We start from the raw sequence: 16,760 nt of genomic DNA, 5'->3' as shown, positions 1-16,760 counted from the left end.
GAATTAGGTCCAGTTTGTAACATTTAGGAGGATCTATTGGCAGAAATGGAATATAATATTCATAGGTATGTTTTCATTAGAGTATAATCATCTGAAAATTGAAAAACAGCTGAATTGACCCTTTAATTTTGTGCTCTAGCAAACTAACAACAGATATAAATATATGTTTAAATCTCTGATTTGTTAATACTGGCTGAGTGGAACTGGCTTGTAGAGTTTCATCAGTGAGCGTCCTTCCACCAGATGCACACAGAAGACATTCTCTTGCACAGCTGGGCAAGCAATTAATACTGAAGCATATATCCAGACACTTGATGTTAACAACCCCATCCTATGTAAGTCTCATTGCTCAGCAAAAAGCAGGAAATGTAATCATGGAACAGACTCAGGCTTGTGGATAAGTGCTGTTGGGGAGTGTGTGAGGTAAATTTGAGGTGTCTATGAATATACCATGGGGATCATCGAGGGAAATCCTGGCCAAAGCTCAACATTTGTGTAACCCAAACAGGTTTTTATCTTCCAAATAGATTAAATGTGTTTAATTCAGACTTGTGTGTGTTCCTTTTAGGAGCTTGCGTGAGTGTAATCTTGTGGAGGACATGTTTACTGTGGAAGTCCCTTTTGCTCTGAGAAACAACTGAAGTGCTCACTGACTACCTTATGTATACTCAGAAGGGATTGTTTGAAATGAATCACATGAAGGAGGGGACTGGACATGTATACAAGATAAAATATAATTACCCTATCACCTAAATATTTTGCTGAGAACTAAATAAATATGCTAGCGAGGAAATGAAACCCACCTATTGCTTTGGAGGCTCAAAAGAATTTGTGTGAAAAAAAAAACTGCTCATGAATCAGAGCGAACATCTCAGATGGTAAACATATAAATATCACATAGTAACCATGCTGAATGTGTCAAATAGGAAACAGGCTCTAACATAACAGACATTTTTCCAGTTTAGGTGACGTAGTTTTACATGTGGAAATATGGAAAATCTCATTATCACATTTTCCAGCAAGTTTCAAAACAAGATAAAAGGTGTAACGATGACAGAGCACCAGTATCTCACTATTCATCTCCATGTGACAGAGCCAGAGTTTTATGTGAAGAACAGCTGTTGTTTGTTGTTGGTAGGGAACTGTTTGGAAAGTTACAGTACATATTGCGTGTGTCTGTGCGCACTCATCTGTCTATCTGTACACAATTTTCTGTCTGCTCACGATGAATCTCTGTTGACTCGCAATTATGCGACTCGGTGAAACAAAAGAAAGAGATCCAAACAGACACTCAGCTCTCCGGTCCATTTCCATTGCCAGAGTGTGTTGTCTTTATGTGTCCAACCCACGTCTGAACCAGAGATGACTTCCTTCAGGACTGGGCTTACAGTTAAACAGACTTTTACTGGAGAAACCGCGTGCAAACCAGAACCCATGCCTGGGCAGTCTTCATTTGTTTGCAATGTTTATCAGTCAGTGACAGGGTGTTTTTATGTGTATGGTTCCAGTAGGCCTTCATGACCTCAATGCCCTGGTTCACCCCCCCACCACCGGCTCCTCTTCCTCGCCTTGCACAGAATGACATTAGAGAGTGATTCAGTTCTCTTCCATCAGCACTAGTGGCATTACTACGACAGTAGCACAGTAAAGCTGTGGCTGTTGGAGGTGGGTTGCAATCACCCCCACCTACTTACTGGGCGTACAGCAGTATGCAATAAACCATCACTGTGTCAGAAAACTCTTAGGATATGGAAGATATAAGGAAATGCAAGATATATCTTGAAACCTCAAAATATGCTTACTGGTAGCTACAGATGTAAAGTGCAAATGAAGCACAAGATGTTACTTGGTAGATGTTGACAGCCGCACTGATTATAATTAAATTGTATCTGATAAGTCAGACAGATGTGAGACAGACGACTGAACTGTCTGCTGAAGACATACACTGTTTTGGTTAACTTCTTGTTATTAACTTTGCATGTGGAGGACGTCAGAGGTTTTCATTGGCTTTAGACTTTAGGACAGTCAACTGAAATGATAAATAGCCTGGGTTGAGATGTCATCTCTTTTAATAAAGCAACAGAATGTTAACTTCTCTAAACAACCTTTGACTGTGTAAATAAATTGCCTTCATTTCACTGAAAAATAACATTTAGCCTTCAACAGGGTTACAATGACGCTTTCAGTCTCCTAGGAGAATGGCTGATAGGTTGACTGATTTGTTCACGGGGTGAACATTAAATCAAATGCTGGTGCCACATGGCAGCAGAAATATAGTCAAGTTAAATTGCCTCAAAGCCACGTCACATGAGGAAAGTTGGTCAACTTCATCATTATTGGGAGCAGTCTCTGCCTGGGGTGAGAAAACTGAGTAATGACTCGAGCTGTCACTTAGTGGAGCCAGTGCCTAATGCATTTAGAGAACATGTAAGCACTGTGCTGATGATCTATTGATTTATTTACATGTTTCATCATTGAAGTAAGTGGTTCTGTCAAGCTATTTCAAGTACCAACCTTAAATACACAGCTCTTCTGTGTAATACTACTGTATCACTGAAACCATGTAAGAAATAGTGTTTTGAATCTGAAATGCAATTTCTCCGAGACAAATAATATGGTATAAACACAAAGACACGCAAAGACAAATGACATGTTATAAACATAAAAAAAATGCAATTTAGATACCTTTATTGTGTGTTAAAAATTCCTCATGGTTGGTTTGCTGCAAATAAAGAACACCTTCCCGTTAGAAGTTTATTTGTGTGATCCTCCTATAAGAGTGGACAGGTCTAGACACTCAACATAAGCAACGACGCACAGGGATACAATACTGTCTCTGCTTTCCAAACTGCTGTTTTAATTACTGTTTTCAAGCAAGCTGAAATGAAATTGCAATGACAGTACAACAAACATGTCTTTCATACTGGTGACTTTTAAATCTCTACTATAAGATCAACCACCTAAAAATGACAGGGTTTTTCTGGAAGCTTCCCTCTTGCGCAGTGCCTTTCCCTTTTCCTCCAAAAATGAAGGCTGTTGAGAGATGAAATCTTTATTTTATTAGAGCCTTACTGGTGCTATATAGTAAGAGCTACAGACCTTTGGAAGACCTTGTGTGGTAGGGACACACGACAGATCTGGCTCCCTCTGCTGCACTGGGAAACTCGACCGATCCTTCCCAGTCTTACTCTAACTGCTGACGTCAGCGGAGCCTAAGGAACAATACAGTAAAGGCACAAAAAGTGAATACTGCCTGTATATGTCTGTTATCAATGTCCATATGTGTTGCATAGTCAGCATCTATATGTGATTCTATGTGTAAAGGAGAGTTCTTCATGCAAATTTAAATCCTTAAATGAATATTAAAGCAGCAAAATGTAAATATAAAAAAAAATCTGCTTTACTATCAATGAAGACAAGACAGTTTAATTTGATGTCTTCAGTGTGTTGATTATTGTTGATTATCCGTGATGCTTTGAGTTGACCACCAAATGGTAAAATTAGCATGTGGTTGCTTGCTTTGAACATCTCTATTGGAGAATATTAATCGATGTCAAAGATGAAGAGTTTATTGTCTCCTAGAGGGTTTAGGCAAATTTGACACCAATGTTTCTCTATTGATGAATGCAGTGTTTCTTGTTTCCACTTGTGATCACAAATGTACTGACAGCTTGATCTCAGGAATGTAGCAGCCTGCACTGTAGACCTGCTCACAGAGAGACGAGAGGACAAACTCCAGTATTGAATAGTCTCATCAAACAGGCTAGTTGATTTCTGGGAACCAGGGTCCAATCTTGCTCTGCAACCGCATCTGCGCTGTGTTTGTGCATGCCATGCTCAGTGGGCATTCTCCCACCCACTGCAGGCAGCTGTAGTACTAGCCAAGCCCACATCAGTGCTTCTGCACCCCCACATGCTGTGCATGGTTCATATTAGCTCCCCTCCCACCTACCCAGACCCTGGGATCCACCGCCTGGCCTGTCTCAGCAGACCAGTGCTCAACACAGCTATTGGATGGCTGTGAAAAGGATGACTAGCTGAAACGGAGCCAAGCTAGAGCCTGACAGGCCTGGCTCCATGGGTATCTGATGCGAGGTCACCTCCCCTGGTAGATGTCTTGTGAGAGTGGATCTGCTCAGCAAGCTTCTAGCATCAGTTCACCTCGCGCACTGGACCTTGAGCAGGTCTCAGAGGCTTTTAACTGATGTTACTGGCAACTTTTGTGGTGATTTGGGTTTATTGGAGGTTACCTCAAAGGTATGCTTTGACCCTAAGCAGTGTGTGCTGATGTACAATTATGTGAGTCAATCATCATGTCCTGTCCAATTTGAAAGTGTTGTATTTATAGCTTTGTGCTTTCACATACATTATTGTGGTATAAATACCCATTTTAGCATTGTGCTACTTGAAATTGAAAGTCAAGTGTGTTTAGGTTCCAGTTCACTTAGATTTTTATTCTTTGCATTAGATTGAAAATAAAATGTGAGCAAAATAATCTAATAAAACATTTGTACACCCATTAGAAATATTAAACTGAGGTAAAAGGTAGGTTCCCATTTGTTTGTTTTAGTCCTCTAACCTCCACATGTTGTTGTGAGATTGTCATTTATACTTCAATGCAAATAACTCAAACCAGCAATGTTCTCTTTGTTTTCCCTCCAAGCGCTTATTAGTGGTCAGCATGCATGAGAAAATAGTGGCAGGTTAGTTTCTCCATTTGACCTTTGGAAAATAAACAGGCTTATGTCTAAAGCAGGAGCCTCTCAGATGGGTTACTGAGCTGCCTCTGTCATTTCAGGTGGCCAAGGGTTAATGCCACACACCAGTACCCTTACCCTTTCAGTTGAGTTTTTGTCATATTTATTTTTCTAGCCAAAGTAAAACCTTCGTTGAGAATTATCCTGATATTGTGTGCAAAGAGTTTGTCAGCAGTGGTAAATTCTTTATGGCAAAGTCCTCCCCAGCTGTGAGCCTACATCAAGGTCAGCAACATGTCTGGCAAGCAGGCCTTTTCCCAGGACCCCCCACTAACCCTTCCACCCATGTGCTTTTCAAAATTAAATTGCACCATTTTTTAATTTTGTCCTTTCACAGGACCATTTAAGCCACAAATCAAATTCTCCCAGTTTACCTGTTAGGATCAAGGCTCATATCGCATAGTGACTAGGTTAGTACACATCAGTGAGATTTTAAAAACACCTTAAAATTGTTTTCAAGATGTTGAAGTCACATTCCTTCTTGATGACTTATTGCCTGCTTGTAGACAGTAGTAGTATAACACATAATCTTTTTATAGAGCAGCTACACATGTGTACTAACTCTACTTCATTGCCCTCAGTAGGCCTTTTGTCATAATTTTTGCAATCATTTGTACTTACTTAACCTGCACAGATAATTGAAAACTGAAAAGTAGTATTGGATGTTTGGTCTTGAATGCAGCTTCCACTTCATTCGACTCTATTAGCGCTCCCATTTTTCTTTAGCTGCATAATATCTCTCCTATGTGCTCATTTTGCTGTTTCTGGAACCCTTTTCTCCTTAAATGGTTTGATGCTTAATCACTTCCAGATGGAAGGTCTAGATGAAAGACAGACGCTTCAGTTTTAGGAGAAAGTCTAATGAAAGTTTAAAAAAAAAATGCAGGCCACCTAACTTCCAACAACTGAAGTTTGTCACAACTCTGAAATTGCAAAGTACAAAGACTGCCTGCATATATTATACAAGTACTGTGAGACTTTAAAAACATGTGGTGTTTTGGAACCCAGAGTACCTAGAGGCAAGTCTGAACTTTACTTGAAAAGAAGTTTTTTTTTTTTTTTTTTTAGATCGACGACTCAACGTTTCTTATGTTGTTAGATTCTGTCAGGCCCACACTGACAGGGTGCTTGGTTACTGGAGGTGAGTTAGGGCAAATATATGATAATAAATGCCAAGGTGCGACTTGATTTAGGGATTGAGTTTTGAAACACCACTCAGTCTTGTGTTTGAAATTTTAAGGGTATTGCCACTTAAAGATTGGAATTTTTGACATAATTAGTCAACAGAAGTGCATCACAGCTCTGGAAGTGAACTGGAAGTGTTCTAGTCTTACCAAAAGTCTTAATTCTGGTATAATGTCATGACATTTATAATCTTAAAAGAAGAGAACCATAATTTTCCAAAGTAAGTAAATGAATCCAATTTGGTGAGTGAGGAGTAAAAATAGCCAATTTATTGAACAAGCCTTGTTTTTTTGGAAGTGGACAAAATCTTCTTTGGTCTTAAATTGTTATATCACCTTTAATTCATCAACACACTGACCTTCTACCCGTTTCACACACAGAAACTCTGTCACAATGTTTTGACTCACTTTTTTCCCCAGCAGTGTAGTAGTTATGGTGAGTGATGTGTGAGAGGAAGGGAAAGAGACAGAAACCTTATCCTGTCCTGTGTCTGTACTCTAGCACCGAGTGTCATTATAGCCCTGTCTGCTATATTATTCCCTCTGTTCCTCTGCCAGATATGTGGACCTTACACCATACTAACCTGCTGCCCTTAACCCAGGTCCTATACATTTATGTCAGTGCACAGAGAAAGATGAAAAGTGGCTGTTCATGGAACCATTGTTGATTTAGGAATCAATACTTCTTTGTCTCCTTGTGTCAGAAAGTAGTTTCTTTTATGCCCTAAAGAGCTGAGACAGTCCCATTCTACAAAACTAGGGCAGTAGGACCTGCTGGGGCCATAAGCTTGGCAAAATGTTGCTTTCCTGCTACAAAAGTCAGAAAACATTGCTCAGTTTTTGCAAAGGCAGCCAAAAGTTACTTAGACTGAGCAACTTAATCATGTCAAGACCATAATTCTGGAAAATTTACTGTAAAATATTATCTGTTGTCATGTTTATCCTTCAGCACATGTGTAATGGATTTTATTAGTGTTCATCTAGAGTTTAGTCTGGTCGAATCATTAGCCCTGCAAGGACAGTTGGAACTCATTTCTATAGTGAAAGGACAGTTCTGGATGAAATGATTTGGCAACTGGCACATAACTGTATATTTTTGGAGAAATCAGTGTGATTAAGATGGTTACTGACCTTGACAGTTATATGGTGTTTCACAGGGATACCCCAATACAGCAGATGTATTTTAATGGACATCTGGACAGAGAAAGTACTTGACAAATCTGGAATAGATTGTTCATGTGAAGTCACACAGGGATACTGAAGGAGGGTTTGTGAATTTGAATTGCAAATAATGAATACAACTCTACACAGCTATTTGTTCTGTAATTATAAAAAATATGTTGCTGTGCCAATGCCAGTGTAATGTTGCTGAGGCGTTTACAACAGAAATTATGCAAAGGATAATTGAGAGCTGATGTAAAATTTTCATTCAAAGGAGTTGCGCTTGAATTGCTGTATTGGAGTGTCTCCTGTGCATAGAATTTATTTGGCTGGCCACACACAAACATTTGCTCCCAACCAAAATGATTTCTTTAACATAAGCAGTGGAGTTGAAGCATGGTGATGTTCTTGTACTAGTTCATGTGATCCTTTTCTCTTGCGCTTCCTTCAGGTCAAAATTATATCAAAATCTATTACACAGATTGACATGAAAGAGACTTTAATCAACTCATAGCCTTTCTCTATAGTGCGACAAACCTCTCATAGATCATCAACTTCATGCCAGAATATGATTTCCAAAACGAGCATGGAGCTGATAGTGAGGCACTTTGCAATCCAAGCAGCCCTTGCTCCTTTACATAGGCAAAGCTATGCCTATGCATTTTTAATGAGCTGTTATTTTTAACTATACACTTTGAAGTACTAAAATTACCAGAAATTGTTGGAATGCACAGGATAGCACACCCTGTTCTAATAAAATGTTGTTTTGTTTTTAAGTCTCATTGTTTACAGCCTTCTTGTTTCTTGTTTCGTTTCTTTCTATAGCATAGCATAGTCTTTCAGCCAGGCAATTATGCCCTCTGGCCTTCTCTTACTATGTAGACCTGTTTTGTATACATTTGTTGACGGGCTGAGGAACACAACAAAGCAGCTGGGATGACTCTTGAACATCCTTCAGTCTGTCTTTTGAAATTTCATTATTTTTATCACACTTACTCAGAACAGCCTGACATCACAAGCCACAGTTTGGCAGTATTTAATGTCACCATTTCGTAGACCTTACATATGTCTTAAACTATGCAGTGAAGATTTCAGCTTTTTGTCTCCTGAATAACCACCAAAATCTTTCACACATGGTTGGTTGGAATCCAGACAATACTGTCTGTGCAGCAAATGTTTGTAGTTTTTATATATTCATCAACAGTGTGTGGGCGTCTTCCTTCCACCGGGTCGGTGTGGTGTCTGTCTGGGTCTTTAGTGTGGTAGTGGACATGTCACAAAGTCTCTAACCTGCCTATTTGCTACTTCAGCGCGTAGTGAAAGAGGCCTTTAGGAGGTCCCGCCTCGCACTCCTCATCTCGGCTCTCCTCAGAAGTGATGCCAGGACAATAGAGGGAGAGGAGTGTGCACGGCTTCACACCAGCTGTGAAAGCTCAAAGCAACTCTAAGTCCAGATTTCTGCAATTCACCCACTCATTTGATTTCTTTGAGCCTACGCTTTCCTCTTTGCCTTTTACTGTCTTTTAATGATCTCCATGTCACTCCATCAGTCTATCACATGTCTCATTGCTCTTCCTTGAGCCCTGCTATTACAGGCTCATGTCTACAAAACTGTAACTGAAATTATATTTGATATTGATTATTGGACATTATGGAATTCACATCTGGAAAGTTTCCACTTTTGGAGAAAATACATATTGATAGTGCTTTTAATCTCTGATTAGGTTGATATAATTTCTGGCATTGCTGGAGTTTTAAGCTACCTAAAATAAAGATGGCAGCTAAAATCTCTCTTGTGGGTGGAGTACTCAGCTCCCTTACATTTTAAATATCTCCACAGTTCAGTAACAAATGTCCTCCATTCTAGATCCCTATGAATGGAAACGTGTTCTTCTTCATACATCCACACTGATCTCTTTAACTTAAGTACTTATTTAAACCCATCTCAGTTGCATGGCCAATGTGTCACACATGGTGCTTTAAGTAGCAGCACTCTTCAAGTAAGATAAAAGCAGACTCACTCATAAATTTGAGCTTAAGAGATTTAGAAATGTCATCCAGTATTTTCTGAACATTTCTTTATGCCACAAAGTTGCAAAGTTTAATTTGGGCCAGAGTCACAGTAGCCACTGCTGCATACTCATCTGAGCTTGGTTTGTTTGCAGAGTTTGTGGTGAATACAAAGAAGATTTTGCTGTAATTGGAGTGCAGAAATTAACTTTTTTGCTCCAGAGGCATCACAAGACTGTGATGAGCAATAACTTTATCCCCAGAGTTTGTACGTTTGTGTTTTTGCTTATGCATCTAAGGTACACTGAAAGAACGTGTGCATGCAGAGTCTGATTGATGTGTGTGATAATTTCCCAGTTGGCAAACATTTACATGTGGACTCCGTCATTTGTGGCCTATTTGGATTGGCAGAAGTGCAGTCCTGATTGGCTGGTTTCACTGAGGACTACGTGAGACAGATTTGTTTGACTGGGCACTCTTTGACTGGGAGCATGATTAAAAACTACATCCCCTTCATTTCACCCCTTGTTGGCCTCAATGGTTTTCGGCTCTACATCATTCATTTTCTTGCAGGTTTTTGCACTAGTTTTTTCCACAATGGAGCTTTTTTGCATGGCTGCACAGTGAAGGATGGAGGAGCAGTAGCTTGGGCACATAAGGTCACACTGACATACATGTGTGTGCATTATCCACAAAAATGTAAGAACAAGAGCTAGAAAGCCACAATGGTTAATCATAGACTTGTATGAGAATCCTAACTGGACTTTTGGGAAATTCAACTCTAAAAATAGAAAGCACCCAAATCCTGGGCTTGTTTTTTTCAGACCTGGCTCTGTCTCAGACCACAGAGCGAGGAGATGGGCCAGAACACTTTGGAGCATCCAAAAACCTCAGGATTATTATTCCATTTGAACATATTATACATAAACATACAAAGGCATGTTCTCTCCTGTGAATCCTGTTCTCTTGATTGGACAGTCAGTCAGTCAGAAAGTCTCCTCTGGAAGACTCCTGGAATCTGATGGGAGAACCACAAAGTGCCCCAGTTATCTTTGGATTCCCCCAGCTTGTTTTACTAAGGAGCCGGCCAAACGTTGCCTTTCCCCTGCTGATAAGACAGCTCCCATCATGCCTCACTCACACACACGGAGTGTAGGGAGAATACTGCTGGCTGCTGATGATGATCTAAGATTACTCATGCTTTTGAACTTTTAATCCAATAGAAATAGAGGGTTTGCCTAATACCTGTACATTGCAGTGAAAAGAGTAAAAGGTCAGTGGGAAACAGAAAGAGAGGCCCCTTGTATCCATGTCAAGATGGATATGACAAAGTTGTTAGTGGTATTTTTCTCCCTCCTGCAGGGTGAAGAATTCCTACTTGACTTCCTACTGACTTAAATGACTTCCTTGGTAATAAATATTTTATTTCCTCAAAATGAGCAGTATGCCCATGCAGAGTAGGCAGTAACCATAATGTTGGCTACGTCAGTACATATTTAGACTTTGTTAATAAAATAATTTAAGATAAAACAAACACAATTTGAAAGGAAAATAAATAATTACCTGTTGCTAAACTGCAGCATTACGCAGCATCCAGCTTTTTAATCAGGACTTTGGGAGAATCTTGTTTCAACTGTTGAGATTTATACTTGCTGTGTTATTGATTTATCCTAATCTTTGATGCCAGAGGCTACATTTTGTTAGTTATCCTCATCCCTTGTTTTAGTGTTTGGCTAATTGTCCTTCTCATTTTTCATTTGCATATGGCCCCATATGTCTTTTCATATGGGTGGCTGGCGAATAATAAACTCCTGGACAGACAGGTCTCTGCGTTCCAGCAAGATGACACTGATATGCTGCTATTAACTTAGAAATGAGAGTAGAAATGAAATCGCAGTCTCTGCAGATTCCAAAATAGACTGATTGCTTCAGGCAATCTACTTATAGTGGTTAGGATTTATGCAAATTTGATTGTGTGGTTTATTATCTGATAGCACATGCCACAAAAAAGTCATACACTTAACTCATGGGACATATTGTACTCAGGTTTTCAAAACACACATGGCTCAAAATATCATCATTTTATGCAGTACTTGGAGCAATGGGAGAAGTGTAATTATTAAAGCACTGGATCCTCCTCATGTAAATTAATTTCATGGCGTACACACCACTCAATCCCCTGTCTCTTCTGCATTTTTTCTTAACAGAAAAGCTCAGTATCTCTGTAGCACACGCTTTACCACTGTACTTTGCTCAAGGTTAAACCTTTTAAACTCACAGGAAAGCTTCAGTTCAATGTGAATTGTGTATTTAGTGTGAACAAACCAGTACGTTTTACTGTGTATCATTATAGGTTCCTAGAGTGAAAAGAGCTCCAACTCCCATTAAAATTACCCTTCCTTTTTTTCTTTCATTTTCTAAGTTTTTGTATCATAAATATAAATGTAGGCTTACATGTGACTTTTTATGAACTGCATGTGGGTGTACTCTGTACAAAAAGTTTTTATGGATGGTTTTGGCTAAAATGGAAAGCAACATGGAATCTCCTCAAATAGCTTACATTCAGTGCCTGTCACGAATGGGTCAGTTAGAAGAGGGGAAATATTTTTAAGTTGGGAAATGTTTGTAGCATAACTGCTCAGTTTTTTTTTTAGACCCAGGTATTGCTAAAATGCTCCTTCAACTTTACCTTCAGCTGACACTCTGTTAAGGAAAAAAATATAACGCTGGGGGTTGTTATGAATAACTTGTCCCCTTGCAAAATGATAAAATATTACAGTAAGCTGAAGCCTCCATGCGTTAAAAGATGGAGTAGCTTTCTTGTATTGCTCTTGGTTTCCCCTTTCCTCGTGTGGTTTATTATTCTTCTCTTTGGCTTACGTCCCTGCCAGCTTTACAACTCCCTCACTCCTACACACCACTCACCCTCTGTCAGGAGTTACAGTCAAGAGTATGGGGCATGCTCTCTGCTGAGTCCCTCGTCTGCCATCTGCTCAGGAAAGAGATGGAGCCTGAATTACTGCAGCCAAACCTTCATCACCTCGAATGAATGATTTCCATCACATCACATCACACTCATACCAATGCCATCTTTAAAAAAGTCGTCTTTTGATGATAAGCATGGCTTGCCTTATTTTTCTTGGCAATGTTCCTGATGACTACTCTGTCTTACGCAGAGGAAGCTCCCTGCTGCTGAGCATTGGAGCACCAGAGCATGAATCGAGCTTCTATTTTCTTCCAATTAGTGTTTTTCTAAAAAGTCCATTTATAAAAGATGGAAGGAAGGAGAATTCTAATCAACTTGTGAGGTTTAACCCTACTGTAACTCTTGCAAACTGCGATCCAGATCCAACACTTGCAAACAATTATACTGCTGGTACCCAGGGGCCCGATCTGATTGGTCTATTTGCCTTGCGCTGTCTTGGGAGATCCTGTAGTAATTGAGTCGGCTCCCTGGCTGAGGGCTTGTGAGCTGCTTTTATAGCTCTAGCGGTTCCAGCCCTCTGTAGATGTGCGGCATTATTAAAACCAGACCGCAAGTGGGACATTACATTAGGGTATAATGTGCTGCACTGAAGCATACTGTGTGGTATCCCACTGTTCCCCAGCCGTCCCTGTCACTGTCCTTTGCAGACAGACGCCACTCCTGTAGCAGGCAGTTTTCCTGCTGGCTGCCCTCCCAGAGCCTGTAGAAGTCATCCTCCTTCCCGCCACCCTCCTTCATTCCCTCAGAGCCCCTTTCTGCCAAAGGGCCTGTTTGGCTCATGTTCTGGCTCAGATAAACAACAAAGGCTGGGTCCAAAGATGCTTTCAAAAGGCACCTGGTATGGTGCTCTTGTTTCAGTTTGTGGATTGCCATCACTCTTACATCCCTCTAATAGAATTTAGATTTGATCTGCTGTGGCTTTAGAGTAATATTATTAATGAGTATGGAAACTGCTATGGAAAGTTTATCCAGTAAGATATTTCCCTTCCAGCTTAATAAATTTTAATTTTAATGCACAATTTTGGAATGTTTAACCAATAGCATGTTTTCTTCTCTGTAGGTGACTGCGACAGATGCAGACGGCGGCTCCTTTGGCTCCATTACCTACTCCCTCGGTTCTGGCATTAACAGTGCTGTTCCCTCTCAGTTCACCATTGGCAAGGAGACTGGCCAGATCTGCACTAGTGCTGCACTAGACAGAGATCAAGGGCCAGCCAGCTTCGACTTTACTGTTACTGCAGTGGATGGGGTGAGCCTCCGCGTTTTGAAATCATGCTTAATATGAATCCATTGAGCCACAGAGTAATCTTATAAACACAGCAGCCATGCTTTTCATACAGACAGGAGAGGTAAGACATGGCCAACTGTGCAGCCAAGTAAAAAATAAAAACTTGAATGGCTCTCCATGGCAGGCTTTACTCAAAAGTTAGTAGGCCTATATCCTGTTCACTTTATGCCAAATAATACTTAAAAAAGAAAAGGTTTAAAATGAAAGAAAATTACTGCGGCCATGTTAAAGCAATCAGATGAAGAAATTCCTCAACTGTCAGGCAGTAATATTTTAACAAGTTGGACCGCCGCCTCTCTCGTTTTTGCCACCTGGTCCAAATGAAAAGCCTACACTGTATTTTCTGCAAATGAAAAGCCTATGAAACAGATTGTTTGGTTGCGGCGAGCCCTCTCATACTCCACGGGTCATGACATATTGCTCTTTCTCGAGGGAAACTATCAATCTGTACCCCTGCACGAACCTGATGGGACTATATTTTAGCGGCTATGCTATACATCAAAATTTTAACAGGGTTTACTGCTGGTTTTTACTTGCACCATTAACGTGGCCTAAATCCTGCTTTCAGGTGTGTTTTTTCTGTTCGCGATTTAATGTATGTGACGATATAACAAAAGAGCTTTTTGTTTCCTCTGCAGGGTGGACTGAGCTCAGTGGCTTATGTGAAGGTAGATCTGGTCGACATTAATGATAACAGACCCGCCTTCTACCCAGTCAGCTATGCTGTCAGTTTGAGCACGCAGAGTGCCCCTGGGACATCTGTTGTCAGAGTGACAGCCTATGACCCAGACTCAGACGAGAATGGCAAAATTACATACAAAACAGTACCTGGAGGGGCCTCCCCGTATTTTACTCTCAACAAAGACACAGGTTGGCACAAGTACTTTTCCAGTTCCTGCGTACACTTTACTATTTTCAATTATTAAAGGAGCTGATTGATTTTGCCCTGCAATTTCACCCTGCAATTCCATCAGCTTATTGTCTTGCATGATTTAATAATAATTTGTGTGATGTAAAAATAGCCTGATTGAACCTTGCCTGTGGCTTTGTTTTTGTAGGTGTGATCTCCCTGTCTCGGTCTGTCTATGGGAAGGCCAATTCTGTCATTCCCATGGTAATCTCTGCTCAGGATGGAGGGGGGCTGGTTGCCCTCATTAATGCCAGAGTCAATATTAGCGTGGTGGCTGGGCTGGTAGCGCCACCTGTGTTTGAACAGACTCAATACTACTTTACTGTATCAGAGGACGTCTTGCGGGGGACAGTTGTAGGCATCGTCCAGGCCAGTAGTAAGACAGGTGGGGTCCGCAAAACCATGTACCATCTCTCTCTCTCTCTCACTCACTCACTCACTCACTCACTCACAGACTCCCAAATTTGAGTTCCACAGCCCATATTAAACAGTTCAATATACATTTATCAGTCACACTGGATCATGCTGAAAACTGTTTCTTTTCTGCTCCCTGCACCACTTGTACAAATAGGCGTTGGGCCACTATACACACCTAACTCTGAAATAACATCAAAAATTCCATTTCACAACTTTGTTTATATATTCATTTTCTCAGTTTTTAGAGCCCTATTACAGTCATGAAAATTGAAAAATGACATCTTTGGAGTATACTGTTACTTAAGTGCTTTTAGCAAAACCTCCTGGGCCGTGTTGACATGTCCCTGGTTTTTGTTTTCTCTCTTTCCAGGTACCACTAGAGATATATCCTACACCATCAGTTCTGGAGACCCTGGGGGTTACTTTACAGTGGATCCTGACACTGGGGCCCTAAGGACCAGTTTGCCCCTAGATCATGAAGCCCGGTCAGCTCTTGATTTGGAGGTTCAGGCCCGCAGTGGCAACCCCCCTGCCTTTGGCCAAACCCGTGTCCACATTACCATCGCAGACATCAACGATAACCCGCCTGTTTTTCTGCCCTCTTACTCGGAGTCCTTGCTGCTGCCAGAGCATACAGAAATGGGCACAGTGGTGTATCGAGTCCAAGCTGAGGACAGAGACTCTGGAGTCAATGGACAACTCACCTTCGACCTTTCTTCTCCAAGTGGAATCCAGAGGCCCTTCAGTATAGATCGCAGCAGTGGAGACATCCGATTAGTAGGGAACCTCAACTATGAGAGTGCCCCCCGTTATGACCTCCAGGTGATTGCCAAGGATAGTGGAGTACCCCAGCTTAGCGCTACCTTCGTTCTTGTGGTTCATATCCAGGCAGAGAATGACCAGGGACCTGTGTTCGATACTCTCACCTACCGTGTAGAGCTAAAAGAAGGGACTCCAATAAACACACGCTTCCTGCAGGTCAGGGCTCTGAACAGAGAAACCCCTGGCTCAGGTTACTTTAGTCCCCTGGCTTATCACCTGCGCCCAGATGGAGATGCTGCGGGGTTTGGCATTGCTGCAGACAGTGGCTGGCTGTTTGTGAAGAATGCCCTAGACAGAGAAGTTAAGGACATGTATCTTCTAACAGTGCTGGCCAGCCAAGGTCATGGACAGTTGAAGAAGACGGGCAGTGCAACAGTGCGGATATCAGTGACTGATGAGAATGACAACTCCCCTCGTCTTACACAGGAGAGGGTCTTTATGGCTGTAAGAGAAAATATGCCTGCAGGAACAGGATTTGGTCACGTGTTGGCCACAGACCGAGACAGTGGCCCCAATGGACGCCTCAACTACCGCTTCCTGCACCCTGACCGCCACTTCCAGATAAACTCCCACACAGGTTAATTGAAAATTTGATGTACTATGAATAATCACAGCAGCAGTCAGAGCTTGTTTATTAGAGTGTTAAAATGTGGATTGCTTTGGTCTACTTCATTAGACAATTAAAGAAAATCTGTGTATTTATGCAGACAACTGCATATCTAAAGATGTCTTTGGAGATGTTGAAGAGAGAGACGCCTGAAGAACAGAGCAGACATGAATGAAAAAAACTAACTTAACTTCATGCTTTAATATAGCTGCTGTTGACACAGGAGGTAGCCCAATAAAAGAAAGGCTGCGCTGCTGATATTATTTGCTGAATATTTGAAATATCTGCCTCCAAAAGGCATATATATATATATATATATATATTTCCTTAGATTGATAACACTAAACTGAAATAACAACAAAACAATAAATTCCTTTCGATATGAGCTCGCAAGACCCATCAATGTGAAAGACAAGCACAAGAAACGTTTCTTATTATCTGTCATCAAGAATAGACATTATTTGTGAAAAAGCTCAATCAATGTTTAGTCAACTCACAAAGTCATCTCTAAAAGATGAGAGACTACACTTGCCTCTTCTCCACTGTCATAAATTAGTCAGATCATGGTGACAGCAGCACTAAGCGACTTGCTGGGCTCTAATTGGCCTGCTGAGCCTG

General features: G+C 40.9%; 1 protein-coding gene across 1 annotated transcript in view; it reads left to right on the top strand.

The window, feature by feature from the left end:
* The window catches only part of LOC118341805 (protocadherin-16-like), a 70,557-nt gene that overhangs the window by 38,189 nt on the left and 15,608 nt on the right, over nucleotides 1–16,760 (top strand). The window contains exons 2-5 of the mRNA XM_035680181.1: nucleotides 13,159–13,347; nucleotides 14,025–14,256; nucleotides 14,445–14,681; nucleotides 15,084–16,112. Coding sequence (XP_035536074.1) covers nucleotides 13,159–13,347; nucleotides 14,025–14,256; nucleotides 14,445–14,681; nucleotides 15,084–16,112 — 1,687 coding nt within the window. The remainder of the gene's footprint in view (nucleotides 1–13,158; nucleotides 13,348–14,024; nucleotides 14,257–14,444; nucleotides 14,682–15,083; nucleotides 16,113–16,760) is intronic.

This window comes from Morone saxatilis, unplaced genomic scaffold (genome assembly GCF_004916995.1).
Source record: "Morone saxatilis isolate NCDOM2014 unplaced genomic scaffold, NCSU_SB_2.0 Contig8, whole genome shotgun sequence".
Classification (NCBI taxonomy): Eukaryota; Metazoa; Chordata; class Actinopteri; family Moronidae; genus Morone; species Morone saxatilis.
The sequence above is the reverse complement of the archived record's forward strand: the minus strand, read 5'-3'. Positions and strand labels throughout refer to the sequence as shown.